At 41.2% G+C, this 14,900-nt stretch overlaps 1 protein-coding gene across 7 annotated transcripts in view; it reads left to right on the forward strand.

The window, feature by feature from the left end:
* Window positions 1-8,254: 8,254 nt before the first annotated feature.
* The window catches only part of FAM13A (family with sequence similarity 13 member A), a 139,987-nt gene continuing 133,341 nt past the window's right edge, over window positions 8,255-14,900 (forward strand). For 5 of the 7 annotated variants that reach the window (XM_051789730.1, XM_051789732.1, XM_051789733.1 and 2 more), the window contains exon 1: window positions 9,715-9,766. In XM_051789730.1, coding sequence (XP_051645690.1) covers window positions 9,722-9,766 — 45 coding nt within the window. In that variant the 5' untranslated portion in view covers window positions 9,715-9,721. Of the gene's footprint in view, window positions 8,272-8,787; window positions 9,060-9,714; window positions 9,767-14,900 lie in introns of those variants that run through there. The other 2 variants (XM_051789729.1, XM_051789728.1) reach the window with 2 other exon arrangements.

The raw sequence follows: 14,900 nt of genomic DNA on the forward strand, positions 1-14,900 counted from the left end.
AAAACATTGAATAGCTGGTAGGTGGTTAAAAACTCTTCTTTCTAGTTATGGGCAAATGAGTTACAGAAACAAGATATCCAGAACTGCTGAAATTTTCTACAAGTGTTGCTTTGTGGTGCTTCAATTTTCCCTTCACTCCTGGAAACAAGCTATGCTATTCCAGCAGCATTTTGAGGCAACATTTTAACTTCATTAAATACTGTCAGTTTTTACATATACATTCCAAGCACTTTTATACTGAGCTCTTCCTAGTTACCCTGCCACAGAGACACTGCCTACAGTGTGCTGAAGTGTAAACACCTTCATTGCTGATTTTTAAACATCTGGCATTTAAAATTGTGAAGTGATTGATGCAAAAGCTTCTTCAAGGTTATAGAGTTTCTGCTCACTCCCCACTTGCTGCCTTTTTTTTTTCACATAATATCAATACCTGAGAGCCGCTGTGGGAGGTCAGTGTCATCCAAACCTGGTATTTTGGCCCTTGGTTTGGCTGTCAAAGAGGCAAAAATTACTGTGATTTAATGTTTGAGGCATATGCTCTTGTAGGCAAAAATGGTAATAAATCAGCATTGATAAGAAGAGATACAATAGCTGTGTAGAGATCAACTTCATGGTTCAGTGGAAAGTGTGTCCAGTGTGTATATAAAATAATAATCTGAGCTATTTGTGTACTGTTTTCCATTGAGTTACTTTGTGTCAGTACTATCCCAAATATTTAAAACATCATCAGAAATGCCATGATCTTCATGACAGCACATGTAAACTAATTATCTCTGTTTTCTTAATTTTATGCCTCTAGGATTTTTTACCATAGCTAAGTGATTCAGAAACTTGTAATTAGGAGATGGTAAAATACAGTATGTAACAGCATAGCCACTTTGAACATTTCAAATCCTGTCAAATAATCAAAAACAGGTTTGTGTTCTGTGAAAGAGCAACATATGTGCTCTGTAACACTTTTCTAAATTCTCCTTCAATCAGTGTAGCAAACTTTGGTCCTACTCTTCTTTCTATAGAAATGACAAGCTGAAAATTAGGTAAAAACTTTCTAGGGCAAATCAACAAGGAGAAAAAAAAAAGCCACTGAGGGTATTTTTGTACTGAGCAGAAATTTTGCTGGTTTCCTCTCATGAGTCTCAGTAGTGCTCTCATTTAAGTACTTGTTGGGTTACTTCACTCACTCATGACATGCAAAGTTAGAAAACAGGTTTTCTGTTGCTGGACTGGCTCCACAAAAGTCTGCTACATCAAACCCAGGCTCTGTCTAGCCCTGCTTAGCTGTGATTCAGCTCCTGCTCTGTGTTGTCAGCAGTCAGGCTACAATACATTTGGTTAATGAGCATGTTTGTGTGCCAGTTGCAAGCATCGTGATTCAAGTTGGGCTCACACTGGCCCTTCCTTTTGTTCTGGTTTGTTTCCATTGCTGGGAATGCAGAAGGAAAAAGAAAAAAAAAAAAACAACAACCAACCAAAAAAAAAAAACCCACAAAAAAAAAAAAAAACACACCAAAACAACAACAACAACAAAAAACACAAAAAACAAAACAAAAACCACAAAACCTTGGCGGAAATTTTCCAAGATTTTCACCTCTTTTGAACTAAGTGGAAAATGAGGACAATGCTCAGCAGTGTTCGTAACTATAAATATCTTCTAAAGTGAAAGGTAGCTTAAAACTGCAACTAAGGTTTTGGCCTGAAAACTCCAAAGCCTGAGAACCAATTTTACTGACTTCTGTCTCAACAGTGCTTGAGATTTCAAACAAGAAACCAATGGTGTCAGTACTGAATAAAATCTCCTCCTTGTAGGATAGTTATTTACAGTGTTGAGTGAGAGTTGCTGTTTATAGTATCTATTTTCTGTCGTAGTATAGCAAAATCATGAGCAACTCTGCAGTAAATAGTGGTGGACCATCCCTGTGTTAGCTCCTAATGGGAAAATAAGGCTGTTCTTACAGTTCTCTTGTGACTGTTTTTTCTGTATACCTGTTAGCAATATTTTTTTTTTTTGCCTTTGCCTGGGAAAGTTCCTAGTTTTGATTCTTGGAGAAGCAAATATTGATTCAAGTAATTTGTTGCTAATGCAGGTCTTGCCTGGGTACTGGCTTGATGCTTCTGCTTTGGGAAGGTTTGCTGCAAATTTTAGCACTCACAATAAGAGTGTATGCATGTACTTAGTAGACTATAGATAATGGAGTCATTTAGGTTAGAAAACACTCTTAAGATCATAGAGTCCAACCATAAACATAGTATTTCCTAGTCCACCTCTAAACCATGAAAATGTTAGAATTAAGGACTGAACTGAATGGGTATGACTGGCATCAGGCTGAGATGAGTTTGAGGATAGTCATTAAAGTCTGTCAAATACTAATACTCAGTTCTTTCCCATAGCAGCCTTCCTTGTTTTCTTTGCCACAGTTCTGGGCAGCTTCATCAGCTTAATACTTCCCCTGGATGGTGAAGGAGGTCAGCAAATCTCCAAGGTCTGCGGAAAGTTGACAATTAGTCAGACCTGGAGAACTCAGTCTTTGCTTGACCAACAGAGACAATATTTCTAAGAGCATTTCAGGCTTCCCAGCATCTTGGTGCTAATATGACTCAGCCTGCACTAGAGAAACCATAAGTATTCCAGGAGTTTCACTGGCATTTTCTGCAAGTTTGAAATGCATTTGCTGTTTTTGTGTCAAAAGAGGAAACTACAGAGCACCCCTTAGCACAGCTGACAACAGAAAGGACTTTTGCAGGAGAGCAGCTGTGTTTTTAAAGCATTCCTGGAACCTTGCAGGCAGAAGATAAAAAGAGAAAGCAAACTGGATATAACTGTTGTGCTAGGCTGTACTTTTTCTTTAGACAATTTAAACCTTAATAAGTACTGTCCATTTAGACTGTGATGTAAACACAGTAGCATTGGCAGCTTTGGAAAAGACATAGTAAAGATGTAGCTAGAAGGTTAGCTCTTCAAAAATCACCACTTGCAGGATAATGGGCTTTTACTGCCTTCAGCTTGAGTATATTGCAATGACCATTATTTCATGATTGAGCTGAATAAGGCAGCTCTACTGCTGTACTTTAAAAGTTATATTTTACCCACCAGGAAAAGTAAAATGAAAAATCTTAATGTAAATCTAAATTTAGCACTGCATCTGTGGCAGCTGCTGCTGGATTATCTGAGAACAAATGGGACTAAACATTTTTGGTCAAAACAATGATTTATCACAAGGCAAATTTTCAAAGCCAGTTTGCAATCCATAGATTTATCTTTGGGATATCTTTTATACCACAAAAGGCGACAAACAATACAAAATAGGAATGATAGAGTTGTTTGGGTGTTTTTTAATGTGATTAAGCATGAACTTAAGCATATTAGAAGCTGATGAAACAAGGCAATTACTTCTTTCCCTTGAGTAAAGCTGCCCCTCACTTTTATAAATTGCTCAGTCAATCACAAATAAGTACTTTTTCAAATTTTGTTAAAGAGCTTTCTATTCATACTTTGTGAATTTTTTTTTTCCTTTCCTCTAGATGCAGTTCATACAGCCATTTACTGGTTGGGTGTGAAAGGTGAATCTGGAGTTCATCCAGACCAACCCCCAAGCTCAAAGCAGAGTCATCTAGAGCAGGTTTCTTAAGGCCATGACCAGTTGAGTTTTGAATATCTTCAATGAAGGAGATGTCGCAAGCTCTCTGGGAAACCAGTGCCACTGTTTTACCACCCTCACAGGAAGGAAAAAATAGAATATGTTTAATTTTATGTTTGAATGGGATTTTGTGTACTTCCATTTGTAGCCATTGTCTCTTGTCCTGTCACTAGATAGCACTGAGAAGGGCTCAGTTTTCTCTATCCCTTCCCCCCATATCTGATATTTTTGCACATTGATGAGATCCTCCCTCAGCTGTCTCTTTACAAGGCTGTACTGTCCTAGTTCTCAGTTTCTCCTTGTATGACAGATGGTCCAGTCCCTTAATAATCTTCTGGCCCATTCTCTGGTTTCTCTCCATTAAATCCATATCTTCCTTCTATGAGGAGCCCAGGACTGGACTCAGCACTCCATGTGTGTCTCACGAGCACTAGAGGAAGTATCACTTTCTGCTGGCAATGCTCCTCCTAATGCCCCCCCAAGAAGCTGGTGGTCTTCCGTGTCACAAGGGTACATTGATAGCTTATGGTTAACTTGGTGTCCACCAGGATTGCCAAGTCCTTTGCTGTAAAGCTGCTTTACAAACAGTTGGCCTCCACAAGGTACTGAGATGTAGGGTGGTTGTTCCCCAGATGCAGGAGTTTGCAGTTGGCCTTGTTGAACTGCATGAGGTTTAGGTCAGCCCATTTCTCCTGGCTTTCTCTTCTCACCTATTGAGGTCCCCCTGGATGGCAGCACAGCCCCCCTGAGTATCAGCCACTCCTCTCAGTTTTGTGTCATCAGCAAACTGGCTGAGGGTAGACTCCACCCCGTCATCAAAATCATTAATGAAGATGTCTAACAGTACTGACATTGGCATACTCTCCTTGGGTACATCACTAGTGAATGGCCTCCAGCTGGGATTCATGCCACAACTGGATTTCATGATCATGACTCCGAGTCTGGCAGTTCAGACAGTTTTCAATCTACTGTCCATTTATTTAACTTGTACTTCATCAGCTTGTCTAAGAGGATGTTATGGGAAATAGAATTGAAAGCCTACTACAGTCCACTGAACAAATAAACAACGTCCTTTTCTTTCCCCTCACCAGTCATCTCATTATTATCAGGTTGGTCAGGCTTGACCCTTCAGAAGTCCTGCTGACTACTCTATCATCTTGTCCTTTGTGTGTTTAGAAATTACTTCCTCTATCACCTTCCTGGGGATCAAAGTGAGGGATACTAGCTTGTACTTTGGATCCTCTTTCTTGTCCTTCTTGAAGACAGAAGTGTCCTTTTTTCCATTGTCAGAAATCTCCCCTGAGCAACACAACCAAAGATCACCAAGACTGGCCCCACTCTTGTGCTACCTGCTAGCTCATTCAGCACTTGTGGGTGCATCCCATCAGAGCCCATGGAATTAATGTATGTCCAATTTGTTTAAATATCCTCAAACCTGCTCCTTTCCCACCAAGGTTGTGTCTTCCTTGCTCCAGTTTTGCAGGTGTCAGGGACCTTGGATTGCTTAAGGGTGGTCTTAACTGAAGACTGAGACAAAGGAGACTCTCTGTACCTCAGGCTCCCGTGTGTACTTTGTCACCAGGTCCTCTTCCCCTTACTAAATTATGTTGCCAAGTGATATCCCTCCTGCAGGCTTATTTTTTTGAAAGAAAACATGTAGAGTAATCCCACAAATATCACTTGAGCAATTTGTATTGTCATTCAGCTGTTGTGCAGCAGTACAGCAAAGCATGTGAATTATCCTTTTGCTGTCAATAGCATTGCTCATGTGTCCAAAATTAAGCACGTATTTAAAAGCTTTGGGAAATGGGCCTTTAATTTCCATCAATGTGAAATGCTTGAAACACAATCTGCTGCTATTTAAATCTTGCCTGAGACATCTACAGAGTACAAAATTGTACACATTCAAAGATCAATTTAAAGAATTGCTGCTAGCAAAGGAAAATGATAGAAAATAATGGTGATTATTAAGGTGGACTGGGAGCTGGACCAGACTGCTGTTCTCATACTTGGTATGTGTTTTGCAGAGCTGGATGTGTGTGTTTGGATGCATTTGGAAAAGGGCTGTATATAGCCTGAAACATGGATCTCAAAACACATAAGACTTAAGATATGTAGGAAAACTTAGACTCATCACGGCTCTGAGCACCTCTTTTCCACAGATAAGGAGTTGCCTCTCCTATAAGCACTGATACTTTTAGCTATAGAAATTCCAGTCTTGGTTTTATGGGACCTCAGATGTTTTCCACAAAGCTTGGTAACACAAAGCACACTGCTGAGTGTCTTGCTGAGTCAGCCAGTTCAGCATCCTTGGGGACACTTTGCTGTGTGTATTGGCCCATTTCTTTGTCAGCATCTCTGCTAGGATGCGTGGATCTTGATTGTAATGCGAACTTTGTACAGGGTACAAAAGGAGTTAGCTAGTTCCTCTAAATGTGACTGATCTGGAGTCAGAAATTAGTGGTTTCAACTTCGTCATACTGATGATGTAATTTAATTTTTTGAGGTGGAGGAGTTGCCTTTCTAAATTGTTTCCGGCAAGAGCTGTGTCTTTGCACTGCCTCTGCCCCACTGGGAACCATAGCTTTTGACTAATCTGCTACTTTGAGACTAATAACCGTCAATTATTGTAATGATCACAAGTCCCTATTCTGAAAAGCAGCAGAGCAGCTACCATGTGCCAACAGGGTAATCAGTGCTGGCTTTTGAGAACAGCTTTTCCCAAGAGGTTATAGAGATGACAGCCTGACCTCAAGTTGTTAAGGGCTCTCATGTAAAACTGAGAGATTAGTTTGATTTAAATTAGCACTGCCAGATTCCAACCTGGCTGTTTGCACCCTTCGTCCTGAAATTATCTCTCAAGTCTCAGTGAGACTTGGTGTAACGAGGTTCTTTGCCACTTACAATCACTCTGCTATCTTCTTCTGTCTTCTCTCTGGAGGAGGGCTGTGTTGACACACAGAAGAGTGGCTGCACTGAGGTTGAACATAAACTTACATAAAAATGCAGGTTTTAAATTTTTGCAAGTGTCTCAAGGTTCCTTGAGATGAAGAACATGAGGAATACACAAGCATTTAACATTGTTCATCTATGGATAACTTTTACTTGATTAGCATATGCATTAATAGTGCTATCAATAGCACCATCTACTGCCTTCAGGATAGCAGGACACAAGATCTGTGTTATAATTTATAGCAGAGATGACTAGCGAAATGAAAAGAGGGCACCTAAAGAGGTTTTTCTCCTCACCTCCCAGCAGCAGCAATGCTGGAGAGCCACTGCATCCACCTCTGTTCTCACTGCAAGCAATCTGTTCAGAGTCTGTATGGCAAATCTCTTGTCAGTGCTCTGCACATCTGTTTCAAAGCTATTGGGGCCCTCTTTTCAGATGCATGTCACCAAAGCATCCCATATGAGTTTGTAACAAATACCAGGCATATTCTTTCTTCCAGCACTTTGCCTAGTCTTCTCCACATGCCTTTGTTAGTCCTTATGCCAATCTGGGGGCCAGTATCACCTTCTCTTCCTTGTTGCCAATACACTGCATCTGCCTCTTTGCAAAACCATCAAAACATGATTTCCTTTCTTCCCCTGACATCAAGATATGGGCCGTGGATCTTCTGAACCTGGGTCTAAGTCAGGCAAGGTAATACAGATGAAGAGACATAGATCTCTTCAAGCATGTAACCTCTTGATCAGCTGACCCAAACTATAATCATGAGCTGATAAAAGCCATTGTGCATTTTATTAACCATACAATTTACATGTTTAAATAGGAGGCTATAACAATCCACGCTTTGAAGAGCTGCCTGAACATCCTGCCTGCCAATATGCCTACTAGGCAACCTGTAATTTCTTTTCCCCTCCCAGGGTTCCATAAGACTTTGGACCCCCTGGCTCTGCAGAGTCACAATCCCTTATCTAGTTCAAGAAAAGGCAGTTTTATCCTGAAATGAGTATTATGAAGGTCCATGGATGCTCCAGCCCCATCCCCAAATTTTGGAAAGCAACCACCTTATTATTCACTCTAGCTTTACCCTCATGCTAAAAGGAACAAACTTTTCTTGTTCCTCTGTTTGGCCTTTTTTGTTGTTCCAGGACAGGATGTTTCACTTATAAATCTAATTTTTTTTAAAGAGAATATCAATTTCTCATGCTGCTGCTAGTTGCTCTCCAGCATTCACAGAGCCACTGCTCTGGTCCAGGAAACTGAAAGATTTTAAAAAAAAAATCATAGGCAAGGAAACAGAATAATCACAAGTGGCCAGCATCGACATGGGAATGAGTACCAGGAAAAAAGCAGTTGTTTCCAGTACTGCAGAGCCAAGGACACCTGAGGTATGGACATGGATTTTAAGGGGGAGACACTGGTGTCCACAAAGGAGTAAGCCTACAGGCCTACCAACCCTGCAGGAAGCATGAAAATTACCTATTTCCTCTACCTCAGCCAAGCATAGGAACTTAATGTCTCTAGGACTCTCTAGACTCTGGCAGAAACAAATGACTGGGTTCAGCAGCAACTGTGGTTAGAGCAAGGGCTGGGATGGGATGAACAGAGGGATTGTTCCCTTGTGTTCCTCTGACTGAATCTTCTGCAGGAAATATGCCAGCCTGATTGTCCAGCACAAGGCTTAGGGTGAGATACTCAGTAACAGAAATGAAAACACTGCTCATGTGGTAAATTGCCACGGCGTTCTCTGAAGAAAAACACTGTATGATTGTGTCATTAAGGGCTGTATATTGATGCATCTGCCTTTGGGGTCAAGTTAAAGCTGTACAGACAGCCCGTGTTACAGTTCCTCCTCAGTTCTGAGTGATGCAGATTAAACAGTGTTCTTTTGCAGTAGAATTTGGGGGTGTTGTATAAATGTATGCCACAAGGAAGTCAGTAAGTGACAGCAGTTTAAAGATCTGCTCAACAGAAAAGTAAAAGAAGAAAAAGCAAATTGAAGCAAAACCACCAAACAGTTGAAGAACATACCAGTTCTGTCTGGATTTAAAGATTAGACATAGATAATATCAAACAGGAGGAAAAAAAATCAGGTGCTTACAAGACACTCAGCACCATGTCTGAATATAAATTATGAAGCTGACTTAAAAACTGAGGTGCTTCTGTTGGCTGTTACTAACTGTAGTAACAGTCAGATGGGGTAGCAGTGATGGTGTGAACAAGCACCTTAGTCCTCAGGTGTTCTACTTGTGCTCCTCAGTTAATTGGTTAACCTATGATTCAACATGTCCAAACCACTGACAAGTGCTTGTGAAGTATTTCAGCACCGCTAAAGCACTTGGGCATTCACTGAAGGCAACAGGAGGAAATTTTGCCATTGAGTAGCTCCTGGGCTGGGCAAGACCTCATCTCCCCTGCTTCCCTGTGCTGCACCATCCTTTCCTCCCCATTGGCATACAGAGGGTATTCTTCAGGTCAGTACCTTTCTCCAGTCCCCCTGCTGCTGTCTTCTGAGGTCCTTAATCACAAATGCATCTAATTGGAGTTATTCTGGGACTTGTTATCCTTCGTGTCATTATTTTGACTTCTCATGAATCAGGGTGGCTTGATAAAGGGGATTTCCTCCCTGTGGCCCTGAGCTGGCAGGCAGAGCCCTGGTGCTGCTCTCCTCAGGAGAGCGTTTTCTTTCAGTGCCCTGATGGGTGCCTGTTTCTGTCCATTGCCAACCTCTGTAAAAAGCAATTGACAGCAAAGCTCAGCTTGGATTGCTGCAAGGCAAACTCCAGGCCCCTTCTTCACCTGTGCTACTGGACAGGTGAAAATGTCATCAGTCCATTGGCAATGATCTGTGAGTTTTCTCTGAGATCCCTGTGCTGATACTGAAGAGTGACCTTTTTTTGCATACGACTCAGAATAGTGGGAAAGGAAGAAGTTGCTTGGGTAGGGAAAGAATAGAAAATGGATTGGGCAAACAGATGAGGCTGAATGGATGAGATGTGTGCCATCATGTGTTGTGTTCTGTAATCCAGAGTGATAGCAATTATTAGCAAGTACTCACAGCAGGACATGAGTTATGAAAATTACCTTGTTGCTGTTTTCTCCTCTTCTGAATCCTGACTCTACTCTAAGGCATCTCATGAAGACCGATCCCAAGAGGTTGAGTGCACAGAGAGGTCCTTCAGTGAGCAGTGCACATCAATGCTGTATTCCTGTGCTGTTATGTACCTCTGTATGCTGTGTACTTCTGGGAGCAGAATTCCTTGGAGAATCTAAACTCCCTTGTAATTCCAGCACTGTCTTTGAAAATTTCTCTAATGCTACAGACAAGGGTACTCTTTGCTAACTCAGAGTGCTGAGTCAAAATGTCAGAAGGGCATTTGTGGTCCTGTCTTTGACTGCCCATGGTTTTGGGGTGTCCTTGATGATAAGCATCCCCTGGGGGACCAGAGCCACGGGTGTCTATTGTTTTGGGTATTCACAGGGCATACTCTTTCCTTACTGTTTGCCCCCCCAAGTTGCAAATGAAGCATAGGGAGGCCTTGCCAGAGGGGCACTGCAGGATCCATCTATATCTTCACTGTGAAATGGGGATTGTGCTCCTTTCCTGTCATGGTGAATATAACTATTCAAGGAAACTGGACTTTATAATTGTTTCATCTACATGCAAGCTATGTTGTTTTCACTGACCTTCCCTGTTGCCTGTATGACCCTTACTACCCCTATGGTCTGTGAAATATAAACACAATTATCTGTGCATGCAGACTTTCCCATTTCCACTCAGGACAGGTACAGCAAGTGGCAGTGATCCCCACTGCTTTATGTTCCCTTTTATAGGCAAGGGTGCTGTGACTCCAAATCATTACTGTGTGGGAGAGACACAGTAAAAATTACCTTACAGCCTCCGAGCTGGCAAAGGCACCAAATCAGTTGTCAGCTATAGCAGGAAAAGAAGGTTATGGGAAAAATAAAACAAAACAAAAAAAAACCAACCCAAGAGTAAATCAGAGCAATCAGTCATGTCTGAGTGAGATCTGTGCACATCCTTTTTTTTTTGGCCAGGGTGGAGGAGAGCTGCTGTCTCCAGTGCTTCCCCACAGAAACTCTCCTCTTTCTTTCTGCAGCAGGGAGCATATTGTGTATGTGTATATGCACGCGGGCATGGGGTTTTTTTTGACTAGCTGACACTGCAAAGAAGCTGGGTTACAAACCAAAATTATGCATTGTACTTGGAACTCCTGAGCTGTGGGCAGTGTGAGATCATGAAATGAATGTGGCTAAGCATCCCCTGTGCATCTTGCTGATAATCAAGCTTTTAAAAAGCTTTGTGAAAGAGCTGAGCTGAATTCTCTAACTCAAGCTTGTTGAATGGCATTTCCCAATACACTTGTAGGTGGCAGAAATGTGGAAAACCTGACAAAGGATTAATCTTCTCCAGGAAGAAAATTTGTTATTCCAGATGTATAAGATATACAGAGCTCTGCATGACTCACAGGATGAGTGAGCAGGCAAGTAGGAGAGAAGGGTTCTGCTGCAGTGGATAAAACTTGATTTCTTCTTAAATAGAACAATTTTGTATTGGAATCCTTAAAATAAATCCAAGCTCTTCAATCCCATCTTTTCTCCTCTTGGAATGGAATTTTTCAAATAATTACATGGTGTTTTTTATTGTGGCCCGTGTTCCTGACATCTATACAACCCATGGCTAGTTAACTGAAAATGATAATTTATTGTTATTTATTATTTTACCCTTTCATTCAGCAGTATTCTGTTAAGACATTTTGCACTGCAAAGTTGTGTTTGAGTTTTCTATGGTCACATTCATCACACGGTTTACATCTTTGCAGCGCTCCCTTCTCCAGCCTAGCCACTGTCTGAATGTGTCAGAGTCACTCACTGCCCTCTCCTCTCCCAGACAGCCCATGGAAAGGCGAGATGGCAGAAGCTGGACGAACTCTCTACTTCCCTTGCCTGGTCATCCTTTATTTGTCTATCTCACCAAGGGTCTTTGACACTGAAGAAACAAGGAATGGAGGCTATTGCCCAAGGGGTTTGCATCTAAGCAGATGTTAGAGCTGGGGCTTCTTGAAAATTTCCAGATGAACGCCTTCTCAGTGGAAAACAGCTTATTGACTAAATGAGCATGTTTGTGGAATGTGTCTGCTTCCCATGGATAAGTCTCTTTGGCTGAAAAAGGGAAAGTCCCAAACTCAAAAAGATTTCAGTTTGGAAACTCAGTTTATGTAAAACAGTGTGACCCAGAATTGCCATGTCATGTGGCTTTCCCTATCAAGCCTGCCCTTGGACCACAGATGGGGAAAAAAATTTACTGGGTCCCTGGAACTGCTTCCTGCTGCAACAATGTTCCCATCACATAATCCAGCTTCAGACCATTTAGGTTTCTGGCCTTTACTCCTCCATACAAAAGGCTACTCCAGCACTTGACCAGTTTTTAAATATTTGTATTCTACCCTAAAATTATTCACAAGCCACAGAAGCCAGTTTGACTTTTTCCAAATTTGTTCCATACATTACAACTCTCTCCTCTCTCTGGCGTCTCCTATACTATAGCAGCAAGCAATCATATTTGTTTCCAGTCTTCGTTTTCCAACATTAAGCTGAATTTTCTCCTCTCTATTTGATCCCTGCTAGTTCTTTTCCGCACTTGTCTTCATTTAAATTAACCTCTTATGAAGCAGGACTGAACACAGTACTGCAGGTGAGCTTATGCCAATACCTCAAACAGCAGAACTGATCTTTCTTTGATTCAGCTGGAAACACACCACATCACAGATCCTAGTATTTTCATCACAGTTCATTATCAGGCTACAGCTAAAGCAGATCTTGGCCTTTCTGCTAAAGAAAAGGGTAGGAGCAGGGATCATCTGGCCAGAATGTCAGTGCGCTGTGGTGGGGCAATTTCAGACTTGAAATAATAGTTTTTCAGCCAAAATGGTGTGTGCTAACATTTTACAAAAAAAAAAAAAATCTGAAGAAAATTTTTTTTTTTTTTCCTGCTAAGACTCTGCTGAGCTCTAGATCTCTCCTTGGTACTAGCTTTCAGGATGCTGAACAAACAGTAAAGAAGTCTGTAAAACCCAGACAAAGACAAATTTATAAAATCTGTTGTGACTGAGTTTTGCTTGGCTTCAGGATGCACAATTTCCAACCAAAACAGGTTTGTTTACAGGTTGCTTTCTGAAGACCATTTGAGCTGGCTTCAGCTGGGATTGCTGACTTTTATGGTAAATCAACTTGTCAAATGCCATTCACTCACAAAGTGATTATTTTACACACTTGGTAAATGCCTGATAAATTAAAAATATAACTAAAAAAACTTGTAGGGCAATGACAGCCACCACAAGATCTTCCTTCTTATCCTCTGCAGAGCATCTGGGGGGCCACAATATGGCCTCAGAGATTTAACACACAGGATGACGTTTGCTCTCCTCATGGGCAATGACAAACCCCTCATAGACCAGAGATTCCTAAAGCAGAGTCAGATTAAATGCAAGTGTTATATGTTTGCACCACAGAGCTAAAGTGGAAGTTCCCTCATGAGTGGATTGTCTCCAGTGTCCAAATCCTGTCATGTAGGCTTCTCTGCTCATACAAATTAATGGGCAGGATCCTTTCCCTGCATCAGATGTGGCTCTCTCCAGTCTGGTACTCAGAGCCTTTATTTGTTATTTACACAGACTTGTATTGTCAAGGCAACAAAATACCAAATGTAGAGAAGTTTTATTTAGGCCCAGCCTACATATTTCTCTTCTATTGATCACACTTCATTTTACCCTGCAATAAGGGACGTGTGATTTCTGTTACCTGTGAGATTAAGCTCACATACATAAAAAATGAAATTTCCAGGAGGAAAAAATTTAACCTGGTCTGATGCATGTAGTTGGTCACTGAAAGATGAACATTTTTGATATGTAATATTGGAGATATTTCCTTTACCAAAATATGATAACAAAAAAAAAAAAACACAAAACAACAAACAAACAAAAAAAAACATTTATTGTCCTCAAACTTTTTTCTTCTCTTTCCTATTTATCTCCCTGGGGAATCCTGGAAACTCTTGCCTACTTTCTGACAATTGCCTGGAGTGACTGGAACTCTTGAAATAGGAGCATCCCAAACATTGGGCTGTGTTGCAACCTTTTCACAAAGTTTAGCCCAGATTCAAGAGCTTGGATCCTCTTTTCAATTGACTTAAGCCTAAATCTTAGGCTAAGGCTGCCTTGTTACCATGTGTTAGCTGAGCTTACACAATGTTGTCCAGTTCACAGCTAGATTCCAGTGGGGTCTCAATCTGTCTGAATCTAAGGTTCTGGACTGCTCTGGGTACAGAGAAGTAGCCAGACATAGAGGCTGGATTGTGCTGGTGTTCTAGGCCGGGAAACACAGGCTGAAATTTTTGAGGGTTTTTGCATAGGATAGATATCCCATTAATATCCTTAGAAGTGTGTCTGAACATCTTTGGAATTGTGTTGACATCCCACTAATATCCTCAGAATTGTGTCTGAACAGCAGCACAAGCTCCCACACTCTTGTCCCATGGGGATTCTAGATATCTTTAAGCATGCTGCAGTCCTGCCAGCTGCTGCCTGGATTTGCCTGGTTTTAAAAATGTGTGCAGGTTTCACCAAGCATAATTTTTAAAACCATGTAGCTCACTGTGGGATAGAATAAAAATGCTATTCTCTTTTCTTTTACAGATGTTGTTCTTTAACAATTTAATTGCTAAGGTTGACTGACAACCCGAGGTGGGGGCTGAGATGGGAAGAGAAAGAAGGGATGAACATTTCTTATTTGCTTGTAAAGCTCGTTACTATTCTCACAGGGTTTCCAACGAAGTCTTTTTATTCTACTGTAGGCTTGTTATGTTTTTTGGCACTCTGATCTTCCCGTGTCTCCATATTTCAACTGCTTCCTGTGTTTCTGAGTTCATTATAAAATGCCTTAGTAGCTGATATTGGGTAAAAAACACAACTATAACTTTTGGAACACAGCATGCTGCTCTTCCTTGCTCTAAGTTGGAGGACCACATACATCACCCAGCCTAAGCACTAACCACACTGAAATATGTCTGTCTCAGAAGTGGGGTAGGTGTATTAAAATGTGTGTGCTCAAAGTCAGACACCCACAAACAATGAGCATATTGAGACTGGCAGGGCAGCACTGTGTCCACGGTACAGTTCTTCTGGCAGTGCTTTTCTGGTTTTCTTGCTTGGTTTTAACTAATAGATCTGATCCAAAACTTACCAGCAGTCCATGAAATTAAATGAAATTTAGGTTTCCCCTGGTAAGATGGGATT

The sequence above is a fragment of the Manacus candei genome, unplaced genomic scaffold (genome assembly GCF_025592945.1).
Source record: "Manacus candei isolate 608988 ecotype Guabito, Panama unplaced genomic scaffold, ASM2559294v1 h1tg000028l, whole genome shotgun sequence".
In the NCBI taxonomy this organism is placed as follows: Eukaryota; Metazoa; Chordata; class Aves; order Passeriformes; family Pipridae; genus Manacus; species Manacus candei.